At 39.2% G+C, this 15,229-nt stretch overlaps 1 protein-coding gene across 1 annotated transcript in view; it reads left to right on the plus strand.

Moving 5' to 3' along the window:
• Positions 1-15,229, plus strand: part of INO80 (INO80 complex ATPase subunit) — a 63,214-nt gene that overhangs the window by 376 nt on the left and 47,609 nt on the right. The window contains exons 2-8 of the mRNA XM_041460193.1: positions 6,721-6,906; positions 8,160-8,326; positions 8,415-8,482; positions 10,574-10,735; positions 12,476-12,596; positions 13,836-14,050; positions 14,991-15,044. Coding sequence (XP_041316127.1) covers positions 6,764-6,906; positions 8,160-8,326; positions 8,415-8,482; positions 10,574-10,735; positions 12,476-12,596; positions 13,836-14,050; positions 14,991-15,044 — 930 coding nt within the window. The 5' untranslated portion in view covers positions 6,721-6,763. The remainder of the gene's footprint in view (positions 1-6,720; positions 6,907-8,159; positions 8,327-8,414; positions 8,483-10,573; positions 10,736-12,475; positions 12,597-13,835; positions 14,051-14,990; positions 15,045-15,229) is intronic.

The following is a 15,229-nucleotide window of genomic DNA, read 5'->3' on the forward strand; positions in this document are numbered from 1 at the left end:
GCCGCGCCGCCCCTGTGCGTGAGGCCGCGTGGCGCGGCGGTGCCCGCAGAGCCCGGCGGGGCGGGGGCCCGGGCTGGCCCAGCGCTCCCGGAATAGCCACCGGCACCTGCAGGAAGGGGCCGCCTGCCAGACTCGTGGCGTTGTTGATGGAAAGTGTCTCCCGGGTGCCCGTGAAACGTAGTTCAGTGCTGTGTTCGCGCTGGTGAACGCGCACTTCCCTAAAGCCGCGCTGTAAAGCCCGCTCCTGTTTGACTGCAAACAGGTAGCCCAGTGCGATTTCTCTGGGTGACTCAATACAATTTCTCTTCGTGATTTAGCTTTACACTTCTTGACGCTGTTGCCTGTCTTCTGTGGAAGATTTCTCCCACTGTGGTGTTGCAGATAATAATAAACTACTTTAGTTTATTTTCGCCTTTGCATGAAGAAAATGGTTCAAGTCAAGTTAGTTTTTTTTATAGTGAAATGTGTATAATTTGGATGTTAGTTTCTTCTCTTACAAACAAGTCTACTGTATGGATTTGTACAGCACATCTGATAAGCCCTGTATGTATGTGACCAAAACAGTTTTTAACTTAAACGATTCATTTTTGTTGTCACTCCTTTAGTGTGTATGTATAAGAGTGTTGTGACACTGGGAGATTGGTAAGATAGTGAAGGAAAAGTACAAGAAATAGAACTGTAGCTTGAACCTTTTTCCAGGGCTAAAGGATATTGCCGGTAATTCTTCTCTTGTTTGTTTCTGACATGTATGTTGTTGAAGCTGCTGAAAATACTGCCTCCCAATTCTTGATGGTTCAAACGAGCAAGTTTTGTTCCATTTGAGTATAACGTAATAAGCTGTAAATTCGGTAATAAGCATGCTCTTTGACATGCCAGACTACATGCTAACTTGGTTTAGGTAGTAAGTGCTCTTAGAGCTTTTTTTGGACATAGTTCCCTTTTTGTGGTCTGGGGTGGAGGGAGTAAAAACCAAACAAAACTGAAAATATCCATGCAGTTATTTTGTGTGCACAGAATGGCAAAGTGTGCAGGTAACTGTTGGTGCTGCTGTGTAGAGCAGAGAGTAAAAATGCATTGTCAGAGGCCTCCATGAATTACTATTAACTGCTCTCTTGGGACAAGAATTACTCTAATTGAACAATTAAATAGTTAGGTTTGTTTTTCTGCTAGTTTAAACTTGGTAGCAGAGCTCTGACACGCCTACTTTTGTGTTCAGTATGTTTGAAGGTATTCTGCTGTTTGCTATGTATATGCTTCTGATACACTGCTGTGTAGTTTTTCTTTTAAATAATAAATTAGGCCCTATCTGTAACTGGGTTTTTTTGGGAATTGGAAAATCCAGAGGCAGTGCCCTGCTGGCTCTTCTCTGTATTTAAAAGTGATTAAAAGGTGGAACACAGATCACTGAAATGCTGTCTCATTCCTTGGAAAACAATATGAAACCTTACCACAAAAGCAGAACAGCAAAATAAAGCATCTAGTTTACCTGGATTTCATTACTCAGAAAAGCAATTAAGATGCCTTTTTTTCATTTGAAACTCAAATGGTGTGAACTCAGAGTTAAGTTGTATATACATTAATTTTATTTGTTCAGCTTGAGGTTAGTGGAGGCTTTAGGTTCATATGAAATTTCGTATTTGCTTTTTGAAAAGCCATATTGTCTTACATATCTCAATTATATTTAAGACACTGCCATGAAAAAACCCTATATGGGAATTATGTTTTGCTTTAAAATGTGGTCTACAGCTCTGGGAAATTGTAGTTAGTCTAACTGTGCATTTACCAAAGCAAGCTAAAATGAGTGGGAAAAGGAGAGCATGTAATTCTCCTTCAAACAAAATAGTTCTTCAGGTTTTTTATACCACTACAGTTTTTTTTCTATTGGAGATTATATGCATTTAAAGAAGTCTGACAAAAATATGCCTAGCTGCTATTACTGTGCTAGTCTATGTTTTCCACACAGACCTTGATTGGATGAATCTTCTGTTTGGATATATTTGTGTCAGGATTTATTCTGGAGATATTACTACTGGAACATCTCACAGCATTAACTGTTGTGCTGCTCCAACGAGACCTGTATGTCTCAATTCTAAGTTTCTTCAAGAAGGCAAAGTATTTTAGGGATTTGCATAAGTTTAGAAAATCTGTCTTAATAAGTTGGTGTCAAATTGCAAAGCATGAAAAACCCATGTGTGGGAAAAACCCAGAAAACTGCTAAAATTGCAAGGCAACTGAGGTGGCACAGAAGACTGTATTTTTGACCAGTTTTAATCCTTATATAGATAAAACCTTCCATGCTATAAATAAATGATGAATACGTAGTTTCTGTGATTTCAGATTTTTGTCCACATGGATGTTTTGTCAGTGTGCTTGCAGTGATGGGATGGAGAAGAGAAAAGAAGCTGCTTCTGTGGGCTGAAATACTGGAAGAAGTATTGGTGCTCACCTGCCAGCTAGTCACACTTCATATCCATGCACTTAGTGTGTGGCTGGGGAGACTGAATTACTTTTACCTCCCTGATTTGCCTTGCTAAGAAGAGGTACTGTGCATTAGCTGCAGTCCAGTACCTTTTACTTGCATGGCAGCTTGTGTTTGTGTATGTGCCCTCAGCTAGGAGTGGAGTTGTTATCATTATTTACTATGACAGTTGATGTTAGTCATAAAGAGCAGAAAAAGTAATCCTCTGGGCCTTATCTGAGGTGTAGAAGTGTCAGCAACTGAAGGGAAAAAACACAAGAAACTCATGGATGAAAAAATATTATTTCAAACAGCTCTGCAAAGCAAACCCCATCCAGCTTGCAGCTAGGCACAAGAGCCAGATTTTGCACTTAGCACTTCCAGGGTTCCTGTTTGATACCAGTAAGAAAAGCTTGCTGGACTTCCATTCAGAAATATGCAGTGGATTTTTGTTTAAATTGGGAGAATCTACTTTTAAAGCTAAGCTGCTTCAAGAGACCATGGTTTTGCTGTTTGGTTGGTGCAGGTCACTGGGCATAAAATTTAGCAATCTTGTTATAAAACCTAGCTGCTCTCAGAAGATGTCCTTGGAGGATTCTTCTCCAGTGCGGGGTGTTTGCTTACTGACTGGATGCTATAAATGGGCAGACTTGAAAAAACAGGAGTGAGGGAAGAAACCCCACACCTACATTAACATTGAACTAAGCACGGGATTTAAAACAGAATAAGGAAGGCTTTTTCAGAACTGAACTTAGATGTTAAAAAAATACAATTAGTATGAAAGTTATTTGTATGAAGTTACTACATTCCTGCTGATATTTTACCTGTACTTTTAATAGTTTAGTGGTCCGTATGATACAATTAAATGGCTTCAATGTGAACTTCTGATTAAGAGTGCTAGAAGATTTAAAGTGCCAGCCTGGCAGTGCAGAAGCTATTTCTTTCCAAATGCTATTTTTCTAAACTGTTAGAACTCTAGGGAAGAGGAAGGGAGAAAGCAAATAGCTATTGAATTTGGTACTGAAACTTAACATGAAGTTGGTATATATCAGTAAGAAAGTCATGGTGGCACAAGGATTACTCTGCCACTTCTGCTCATTTTAGCCTGTAACATATGAGTCTTTACCTAAATGTTACCATCAGTAATGAAATCTTTTTGAAAATCTGTGTTTTGTCCTTAAACTGAGTAGACAAAAGGATAGATTTGTTTCAAAAATGTCAAAGAAAGGTGGAATGAATGTCATCACCATGTAAATCCACTGAAGCAGTATGTTGGTGATGTCATATACAGTTACATACAGTAGTGGGTCAGGTTGTGTGCCTCTTGTTTGTTCCTATCTTCTCTCACTTCAGTGTTCAGTCAGTTTTTGCTATTGGAAATCTTTGTTTGTTAAAACCTATAGTGGAAATGAAAGAAAGGAGAATTAATTATCTGTCACTTTACCTTTTGTATTATTACTTTGATCAGCAGAGAAGCACTCTGTGACTGTCAGCATATAAATAAATGAAAGGCTGAATTAAATGTTTGAGTTGCTCACTATTCAGTATACTTGTGTAACACTAAATTTCTTTTGGGCATTGTAAATATGTTTTAAGACTATTGTTAAGCTCTTCTGTGCTTATTTGTTTGTTTGGTAGGCAGGATACAGACTAGTAACTGTTTCAAGGACAAGAGTAATTAATGTTTGTATGTACAGGAGCCTTGTGGAGCAATTAAAATCGGAAGACAAACAAAAGAGTATCTTTTTATATGGATGAAATCCAGAGGAGTTATACTATGTCAGGCTAAGGAGGACTTTATTAGTGGAAATGCAAGGTTGAGTTGGGAGTGTTGTTTTCTGCAAAGAGCAGACAGGTGAAAGATGCCATGTTTTTTTGAGTTGTCTGTGTTGATATAATACGTGCCCTTGTTGATGCATTTTGAAATGGAATGGGAAAAGGAATCACCATACTTTTTTGCTATGATACTAGGGAGAGATTTTCACTCTTGTAATACATGTAATTTTTATTAGTGATCATGAGGTAAGGAAAACCTCTTTCACCTTCAAGGTGTTCTTTTCTACCACCTCATGAATGATCTCTTCCATTAGAGGCACAAGTTTCATGTTTCCTCTCATTTTTTAACCCTTTTACTTAATTTCTTCACAGAAGGGGTTGCCAAGCATTGGAACAGGCTGCCCAGGCAAGAGCTTGAGTCACTGTTCCTGGAGGTATTTAAAAGGTGTGTGGATGTGGTACTTGGGGGCATGGTTTAGTGGTGGACCTGGTAGTGTTGGATTAGCAGCTGGACTTGATGATCCTAGAGGTCTTTCCCAACCTAAATGATTTTGTGGTTCATTTTGTGACTTCCTCTCTCTTGGAAGACAGTTCTTGATTTAAGTTCGGTTGGTTGGTTGGTTTGGTTTCAAGTGTCTGTTAAGCACTATGACATCTGTAGATGAAAGTTGCCTGGAAAATGTGCATCTTACTACCCTTATCATAGGGAAAACTTTCAGGTGTTGCTAAGTTCTGCTGGAAATGAGGATTTGGTGACAGAGGTCAGTCATTCAGTTGCTGTCAGGTATGCAAAGACCTAATGTGTAGAAAGCTTCAGTCTAAGAATAATTTTTATCACAGAGCTGTTACCTTGTCAATGAATTCTAGTGTGTTATTGGTTATCCTCTGTGCGTAAGGACCCAGTATTAACTCAAGACTCAGTATTTATTGAGAAATAATACAATTTGCTCTTGTTAAGCACAGCCATTAGTCTTAAGATGAGAATCACTTATCATCGTTTATTGTAACTTTGAAGTTCTGAATTTGTTCTGTAATTTTGGAGGATAAAAGTCTTAGAGAAAGTTAGATGCTGGGTTTTGGATTTGTATATGTGAAGAGAGAATACTTGAAGATTGGATATTCAGTCTGTATGTTCACTTACATAAGCATAAAACAATTTACTCACTGATTTAATAATTGAAGAAATATATGTCTTTCAATAAATTAATGTGAAGTTTGCTTCAGGTTTTGTAGTATTTTTAAGAAATGATAGAAACCAGAAGAATCCTTCAGATGAACAGTTAATCTAAATCTGACTGGTTTTAATTTGAGCAACCTGTTCTAGTGAGAGGTTGGAACTAGGTGTTCTCTAAGGGCCTTTCCAACTTAAACCATTCTATGATTTTTGTCCTCCATCAGAAGTAAAAGCTTAAGATATTTATTAATTAATTTATTTATTTGTTTCTTTGTAAGTATTTAAGATCTTGACAGCACTTTGATTTATACAGTAACAACTCTAGCTTTGGAAACCACATACCTTTCTCACTATTATTATAACAGTGATGGTATCTTTTGTAGTCAAAGAAAAGTAAAATTTGAGTTGACAGAGCTATTACTGTAACAGCTGTTATGACATCCTTTGTAGCTGAAAGAAGAGAAAACTGCAGTTGACAGAGCAATAAAATGTTTCAATACCTTTGTTTCTAGAGTATGTAGTATGCAAATATTGCAGGGGGATGCATTTGGCTTTATTAAGAATCTTAAATCCAGAGAACAAATTTAAAAAAATTAGGTGGACAGTTTCTACTAGTGGAAAAACATAATGATAGAATACATTCTAAATTTGTAAATATAAAAAAGTATGCTGCAAGTTGCTTTTTATGTATTATTTTTCTTTAATAAAATAACACTTGCACTTTAGAAGGAAAGGGTTTTTGGTCAAATATTTGTAGCTTGTTTGCCAACAGGTAACAGCTATGTTTTCAATGCTGAAAGGGCATTGCTGTAAGGTAAAGGAGAAATATTACGTGTATTCAGTAGACTACAGCTGTGAAGTGAATGATAAAAACAGCAGAGGAACAATATTTTTAGTAATTCTTCCCTTTTGGCGTCAGATATATATATATATATGTATATATATGTGTATATATATATATGCCTTCTGTTCAGGGTTAAACATGTTATCTTTAATAATGATGAAAGCTTACTTTAGTTGTTTGAGGACTGTCTTCATAATACTTTGAATTTCTGTGTCACCACTTGGATTATCATACTAGGTTAAAACAGTGCTTGTTCCTATCAAACAGCAACAACAAAGTCATAAATCAAAAAACTAAGAATCTAGTTTTTGGCTGTGGTAGTACTGTGGTGGAAAGTTGAATGGCAATTTCTGTTTGTTTACTATACCTTTTAACTGCAGCCTACGCTTTTGCCCAGAGTTGTCTTGTAGATCTGTTTTCTCCTTTCAGAGGAGTTGTGGTGCTGATAGCCATTGTTTCCTTCTACAGCTGTGTGTTCACAGGCACCTGTGCATGAGGAGAAGTTTGTTCTATGGCCTCGGAGCTGGGTGCCAGGGAGGATGGCAGCTGCTCAGAGCTGGCAAAACCCCTCTATCTGCAATACCTGGAAAAAGCTCTGCAACTGGATCAGTTCTTACGACAGACGTCTGCCATCTTTAACAGGAGTATATCCAGGTACCAAAAGCTTTACTACTTTGTATTGGGAGTGCCAAGGAAAGACAGGCATTTTTATAATATTGTTCCCTGCCAACACCTTATTAAGGATTTATCAGTGACTTGTTCATTAGAAACTCTTCTGCTTTAAAGGAGGAGAGGTCGCTTGGATTGCTCAGCCTAGAGAAGAGGAAATCTAAAAAATACTATTAAATTTAATCATAAATCTAGCATTAGCTTTGAGTTCTGAAACAAAGCTTTTCTGATTTCTTCTCTCTTGTGACCACTGACAGGATCTGAGGCAATGGCATGAAGTTTTGTCAGGGTGGGATATTAGGGAAAGGTTCTCTGTCCAGAGGGTGGCTGGGCACTGGAACAGGCTCCCCAGGGAAGTGGTCACAGCACCAGCCTGACAGAGTTCAGGAAGCATTTGGACAACACTCTCAGGCACATGGTGTGATTCTTGGGGACTCTCCTGTGCAGGGCCAGGAGTTGGACTTAAAGATTTTTTGTGGCTCCCTTCCAACTTGGGATATTCTAGGATTGTATGAAGGATTTTGGACTGTGCTTCTCTCGTAGTGATAATACAGTGTGCTACCAGCTCATATACAAATTAGTACAAAGTTTTAAAGCTTTTGTAGCTAGTAGAGTGGCCAAAACTTTCTTTGTCTGCAAAAAGTAGAATGAGGAAGCCCTAAGTAGATTTTCAGGGACACTTACAGCCTTTAGTCATGAAGAAAATGGAAAGATTTGGTCAGATGCAGAATTCGTGTAGGTTGTAGTAATGAGGCATCATCAATGTGTGTTTCTGTCCCAAAACAATTAATTATGTAATTTCATCAGTGTTTTGGTATTGCTGAGTTACAGAACTGCTAATGGAATGGGCAACAGATAACAGATATATTTATAAGCATGTATTAAGACCCACAAAAGGATTAGAAAAGGTATATCTGCTATTCTTACATGTCCTAATGAATATGACAATATTGTGCTTTTGTTTGACTTGCATAGTTCATGCTTCTAAAACTACACACCTAGTTACCTAGTTAAAGACTGGAGGTGCAGGTTGATAACATAGCCAGGCTGATCTCATGATCAACTGTTGCTAAGGGGTTAATGGGAAATTATTAACAGCAATATTTCTAATGTGTAAAATTACATCTGAAGCAGTCTCAATTCTCAAACCTTTAGACAAATGCTCATACGTAAGAAAGCTGGATGGGCATCTTCTCTTTGAATATTTTCCTGTCATTGTCACTTTGATCTTCTTGCAGTGATGAAAGTGAAGATGGATTGGATGACAATCCTTTGCTGCCTCAGTCTGGGGATCCCTTGATGCAAGTTAAGGAAGAGCCTCCAGACTCCTTGCTTGGGGAGTCTTCTGGAGCAGGGAATTCTGGGATGCTGAACACACATTCCCTGAATGGAGTACTCCAGCCAGGTAGCCATGTACTGGTTTGAATCTCTGCTTTCTTTGGGTTAGTCTGGAAAAGCATTATTTCTTACGAACTTTTTTTTTTTGTAAACAGAACCAAAGTCTGAAAAAGGGAGCTTGTATAATTTTTCCAAACTGAAGAAAAGCAGAAAGTGGCTGAAGGTAAGAATGTTGGAAAGAAATGCAGCTATTGTGGAATCTGTGAGTAGAGTTACCCACCTAGCCATTCTCAATCATTTACCAGCAGTCCTGGCTAACCAGGGAGGTCCCAGCTGGCTGGAAGTTTGCAAACATGATGACCATTTACAAGAAAAGCTGGCAGGAGGGCCTAGGGAACTACAGAATTGTCAGCGGGTCCTTGGTGCTCTGTGAAAGGTTATGGAGCAGATCATTTTGAGTGTCATCACACTGCGTGTGCAAGATAACCAGGGGGTCAGGCCCAGCTGACATGGGTTTATGAAAGTTGTGTCCTGCTTGACCAACCTGATCATATTCTGTGACAAGGTGACCTGCCTAATGGACAAAGGAAAGGCTGTGGATGTCTGTCTAGACTTCAGTAAAGCCTTTGACACCATCTCCCACAGCATGCTCCTTGACAAGGTGGCTGCTCACGTTTGCATGGGTGCTTGTTTACCAGGTGAAAAACTGTGTGCATGGCTGGGCCCAGACAGTGGTGGTGCCTGGAGTTCCATCCAGCTGGTGGTCAGCTCCAGTGGTGAATCCCCAGGGCTCAGTACTGGGCCTGGTCCTGTTTATTGTCTTTGTCAGTGGTCTGACTGAAGTGATCAAATGCACGCACAGTTACTTGCAGACAAGTTGGGTGGCAGTGTTTATCTGCTGGAGGGCAGGAAGGCTCTGCAGAGGGATCTGGACAGGCTGGATCATGGGCCAAGGCCAATTGCATAAGGTTCAACAAAGAGAATGTCTTGCACTTGGGTGACAACAACCCCATGCAGCACTACAGGCTGGGGAAAGCGTGGCTGGAAGGCTGCCCAGCAGAAAAGGACCTGGAGGTGCTGGTTGACAGCAGCTGAACATGATCCAGCAGTGTCCAGGTGGCCAAGAAGGACAGTGGCATCCTGGCCTATATCAGCAATAGTGTGGCCAGCAGGACCAGGGCAGTGATTGACCCCCTGTACTTGGTGTCCTGGTAAGGCCACACCTCGAACCTTGTGTCCAGTTTGGGCCTCTCACTATGAGAAATACACTGAGGTCCTGGAGCATGTCCAGGGAAGGGCAATGGAGCTGGGGAAGGCTCTGGATCACAAGTCTTAGGAAGAGCAGCTGAGGGAATTGGGGGTATTAAGCCTGGAGAAAAGGAGGTTTGGGGGGGACTCCCTGAAGGGAGATTGTAGTGAGGTGAGGATGAGTCTTCTCTCCCAAGTAACAAGCAATACGGCAAGAGAAATGGCCTTAAGTTGTGTGCCAGGGGAGGTTTAGATTGTATATTAGTAAAATTTTCTTCACTGGGAAGGATGGTTAGGCTGCCCAGGGAAGTTTTGGGATCACCATCCCTGGAGGTGTCCAAAAGGCACGTGGATGTGGCACATGGGAATGCAGTTTAGTGGTGGACTTGGCAGTTAGTTTACATTCAGAATCTGAATTAATTTTAGTACACTGTCCAAATTAAACTAATCTGTTATAAAATGTATTAAACGGAGATTTGGGCCTCGACTAAAAATTTGGTTTTAAATTGAATGCTGTACAAGGTCTCGTGAGGATGGCAGAAGAGAGCGGAATGGTGGCTTTATGCTGTCTTTGCATTTTCACTGTAGCTATCTCAAGTTAGCAAAAACATGTTGCCAAGAGGTCGAACAAAAGGCAGACTTGCAGAAACCGATGCAGGTAGAAGCGGTAAAATAGCGGGACGAACTACAAATGGGGTAGGGAAGCGCCTGCAAACAACACATCACAAAATACTCCTGTTGTTATCCTGGTGTTTCTCACTGCTGCTTTTCTGAGACCACAAACAGACCAAGTGGACTAAAATGATTAAACTGTCACAAACTAACAGAAAACTACTTTGCTCCAAATCAGAAAATGTGTATTGAATTCACTGCTATACAGGTCTGCTCCTCAGAAAACTATTTTCTATGAGTTATTTTTGATGGACACTTTGTTAGTGCTAAGTATCATTGTTGGGTGAGGTCCACACCCCTTTATTAGGTAAGGGCTCAAGAGTGCTTTGCATAAATAGACAATTTAGCACAGGGACTTGGGATTGTTAAATTAGTTCCCATTTATTCTTGTTAGAGTATCCTTCTGAGTGATGATTCCAGTGACACAGATTCACCAAGTGATGAGGATGGAGAGGAGGAAGAAGAATTTTCTCTTTCAAGGGAGGAACTTCATGATATGCTGCGGTTACACAAGTATAAGAAATTGCATCAAATTAAATATAGCAAAGACAAAGAGGTAAAAAGTCAAAATTTTTACATTTTCTTGATTTTTATTCTTTCCTTTAACTGCATTGTTTTAACTGCTCTTATGTTTTTACCAAAAGTCATAATTTTGTGAACTGGAAAATACACTGTTTGTAGACAGTAACTGTCTAACAGCACTTTTAGACAAGGATTATCAGTTACATACATAGAATGAAAATGCTGTGAATCTGTCAGTAATGTATGTAATTACTACTGGCGCATTTTATATATAGTTTGCACAGTGCTCTGTCCCAGTCACTAGAGCAAATACTGGGTGTTAAAATGCAAGATTTGGATGATACATATGCGATGTATATCAAAATGGAGATGCTGTGAGTTAAACTGTAATAACAGGTAGTAACTGCTATTCAAGTGTATTTATGTCATCATTGAAGTGATGAATAGTGAGGTGATGTTTACAGTCTTGAAAGCGAGTGCCTAGTTTACTACCTTGTCATTTTCTGTCATGATTTGAGGTTTTACTTGACTCTTTTTCTTTTTTTTTTACCTTTTTTTTGTTTGTTTTGGATTTTCTTTTGCTATTCTCTTTCTTTCCTTTAGAAGAAAATAGTCTGCTGTGTTTTTGCATTTTTCTTAATAGTACGCCAAATTCCATGGCTGCTTTGATTCTAATAATGTATTTCTTCAAGTTATAAGGGCTTTTGCAGAAATGTTCACTGCTGATTTGAACTGCAGCAGAAAGTCTTAGATGAAGGAGGTTATCATATTCTGTTATCTGAGAATGTGTCTGAAGTTAAAATCTGTCTTCCTGTTTTATATTCTTTTCAAATGTCTCCAGAAGAGCAAAGAAATAGTTTCCCACACAAGTCTTTGCTTCCCTCTACTTCTTTCTTTTGTTTATTTGTGAAGCTCTGAACCAATATTCTGTTAGCTTCTTGAAGTATTGCATAGCTACACAAATATTCATACACCATATTTTTACACTGGTCATAGTTTTGTTAGATTTTACACAAATACTTATTCTCAGACTTGTAAGAAATAATACCCAGAGAAAGTAACCAGTGGGTGTATAGTTAGATCAGCAGTACACAGTTATGGAGGGAGAGGAACATATACCAGAAAAGTCTGTTTATGCTCGTGATCTCACTTTTCAAAAATCTTGTATTAATTTAAAAGTATGCTTAGGTTTTAATTAGTTAATTTCTGAGCAGTACTGCCTTTAATTTGCCTGTTTATGTGTAATCTGTGTGGGATTCTTCGCTGCTTCATGTGAATGATGCTGGGAATATACCAGCATTTTTCATAATTTAGAGGAAAATATGCTGAGGCAGCTGTATTTTTACTTGACAATCCGAGTGTTCAAGTTTTTTGTTCTTGTGGAAATCTTTTAAATGCCTTTTCTTTAAACCTGTCCTTTTACATCCTTTGGAATGATAAAGTAGAATATATATGTAATTTGGGAATGCAGGCAAAACAAATGTTATGTCCATAATTGGATCTCTTCATGTAATGTGTTGTCTTGCTGGGCAGCACCTGTATGGAAAAGAAAGAGCAGTGTGTTTCAAAAGTGCAACCTTCACTGCACTTATTAACCAGGTGGGCTTGGTTCCCAGTGCAGAACTTGGAGGCCGCCCCTGGGAGCACTTCAGACACTCTGATAGTTGGTAACAAATACAGATACAGAGAAGTGCATGCTTCCTGATCTCTTCTGTATGTTCAGGATCTGAGCTTGTCTGGGGGCTGTCTCTTACCTGCTCACTCTCCCCTTCAGTTGCAGCAGTACCAGTACTACAGCGCGGGCTTGCTCTCTACCTACGACCCCTACTACGAGCAGCAGCGCCACCTGCTAGGGCCCAAGAAAAAGAAGTTTAAAGAAGAGAAGAAAATAAAAGGTAAAGTCACTGACCTCATGCTTTTAAATGGCTGCTGTGGTTTAACTTCTGTCTTATGTTGTTTCCTTTGATTAAACATAAGTGTTCAAAACTTGTGGGTTTTGCAGGGAAATACCAAGTTCTAGCAACGAAAAATGTCTTCAGAAAATATTGTGCTTTATTGTCTGGCTTCTAGAAAGCTAGGGTGGAAAAAAGGTGTGTGATTGGAGAGTTCATGGCTTAAGATTTTCTTTGTGGACCTTATTCAGCGGTTTGGAATTCATAAACATTGTTTCATATCATGGTCCATTTATTCAAGAGTATTTTGAAAACAAAACAGGTCCTTGAAAAGTTTAAGAGCTTATCCAGTACCTGCTGCAGTTATTCCTCAATATGTAGTTTTAGTGATCAGGAAGTTACAGGGGGTGAGTGTTTTCTGGAAAACAGAGGGAACTCGGAGTTGATGTTTGATGTCAGTTGCAATAGAATTATATCTCTGACATAACAGCTGGAGTTTCTGGGATGCACATTTGCCAGGAAGTACAGTTTCCTTTCTTGTTTGGGCTGGCAGTAGTGGTAAATCTGTAAGGAAACAGAAGAGGGTATGAGCTGTCAGTGTGTAAGATGAGCTGTCTTAGTCTAGGTACTTAAGTTTGAGCTGTGTTTTAAAGGGGTTATTTCAGGCTGGCTTCCATTCTTTTTGCAAGTTCCTTTAACTGTGGTGTTTTTTTTCTCCATTAATCTTGCAGCATCCATAATTTTGCATACTCACAGTGAACATATTTAATATCTGATACCGGTATCAGTTTCCTCTGAAAGCTGGTATGACATGACGATGTGCCAGTCTCTTTCAATGCAGTCTTCTCTTTGCTGAGAAGTTTGCTTTGAGACTTGTTGTACCAAATGATAATGTTGTCACCTTTAGAAGTCTTACCTTTATGTATCTCTAAGTAGAATTTTGCTGCAAAGCAAGAAACATGCACCAAGTCCGAGGCATTTTAATTCTCAAGGCATGTTTCCCTGGGTGGAAGTAATTGCATTTCACCCCTCTGTTAAACAGAAAAATCTTTTCATTGTAAAGTACTGAGGAAATATCTAATAGTATAAATTAATTGTACCAGAATTGGGAAACGTGGATAAGTTTTGCTTTTTTGTTGGTTCCATGTATAAATTGACTAGGAGAATTTACTCAGGAAAGGTGTCTGATTAAACATGCCCCAAAAATAGAAATGTGTTTTTATGATTGTTGTTGCCATGCAGGCAAGTTGAAAAAAGTAAAGAAAAAGAGGAGACGGGATGAAGAACTCTCTTCAGAGGAGTCACCACGACGCCATCATCACCAGACCAAAGTTTTTGCCAAGTTTTCCCATGATACACCACCACCTGGGTCCAAGAAAAAGCATTTGTCTATCGAGCAACTTAATGCACGTCGGCGCAAAGTGTGGCTTAGCATTGTTAAGAAGGAGTTGCCAAAGGTGAGCTTGGCTAATGGCAGTAGATCAGTGATGATACAAGAAAGTGAAATAGAAAATTTACTTAGTGTGGGGACTTGACACTTAGAAAAACAGAGTAAAGTAACACCTGATTTTATTGGTCGTTAATGACCTAACTGGAATTCTGTAATCCGTAAGAAACAAGTAGTTGAAATATCACCAGTGGTACCTGAACGGATCATGCAGGGCTTTGGCGTGGCTGTTCAACCCTCTGCAATGAAAAGTGCAGTAAGCTCTAGCAGGTACTCACACTGATCTACAGGATGGCAGTACAGAGCAAACCACGATCTAGGTTTACAGTGGAGTTCAGAAAAGGAGTGTTTCAGTCACAGCACCTGTGTTTTTCAAACCTTACCTCAGAAACAGGTTAGGGAAAAGTGTTTGTAGTAAATCCTTTATAGTGCAAGCGTCAGGCACCTTTGAAACAGAAGGCTGAGTTCACTGTTGTGGTTTTCTGAGATGGTCAGAGTGAACCTTGCAACCTGCTTTTTGAAGTTCACAGTTAGCATTGAATTCTATGAAGTTACAACAAGTCATGACTGTATGTGAAGAACATAGGATCTACAGGAGTTCTTAACATCTTTAGATAACTGTGGAAAATACTGTTTGCCTCAGTGATGAAAATTGAATAGGAGACATCTGCTTTGCAACAGTAGTAATTAAAGAAATGACTGTGAAAAAGGAGGTGTTTTGCATGCTTCCTTCAGGATTTGGAATGTATTTATGTATGCCTTCAGTAATTTTGGGATGAAAAGCTGTTTCAGTCAAAATGAAGAATACTTACAGTACCTATTCTCAATTATACGGTAGAGTGCATGACTGAAGTTGGTACATGTACCTGCTGAAGACGAGATAGTGATTTTTTTAAAATACTGTGAAGCCATTACCCTTTAACTAATTTACAGGTTATGCTCTTTTACAGGCATACAAACAGAAAGCTTCAGCCCGTAACCTCTTCCTAACCAACAGCAAAAAGGTAGGTGGTGTTTAGTTTCATACTGTTCCTTGTACTGGATGTAATAAGCAAACTGTAACCTCTCTATGTTTCTTCTTTTTCTTACAATGCTGACTGTACTAGCAGGGCAGTATAGGAGAAAGCACTGTATACAAGTAATTGTGATTTATTATAAGGCTGTTCATTTTTTAGTTGTGTTGTTTTGT

Source organism: Pyrgilauda ruficollis, unplaced genomic scaffold (assembly GCF_017590135.1).
Source record: "Pyrgilauda ruficollis isolate IOZ18807 unplaced genomic scaffold, ASM1759013v1 scaffold14, whole genome shotgun sequence".
Taxonomy (NCBI): domain Eukaryota; kingdom Metazoa; phylum Chordata; class Aves; order Passeriformes; family Passeridae; genus Pyrgilauda; species Pyrgilauda ruficollis.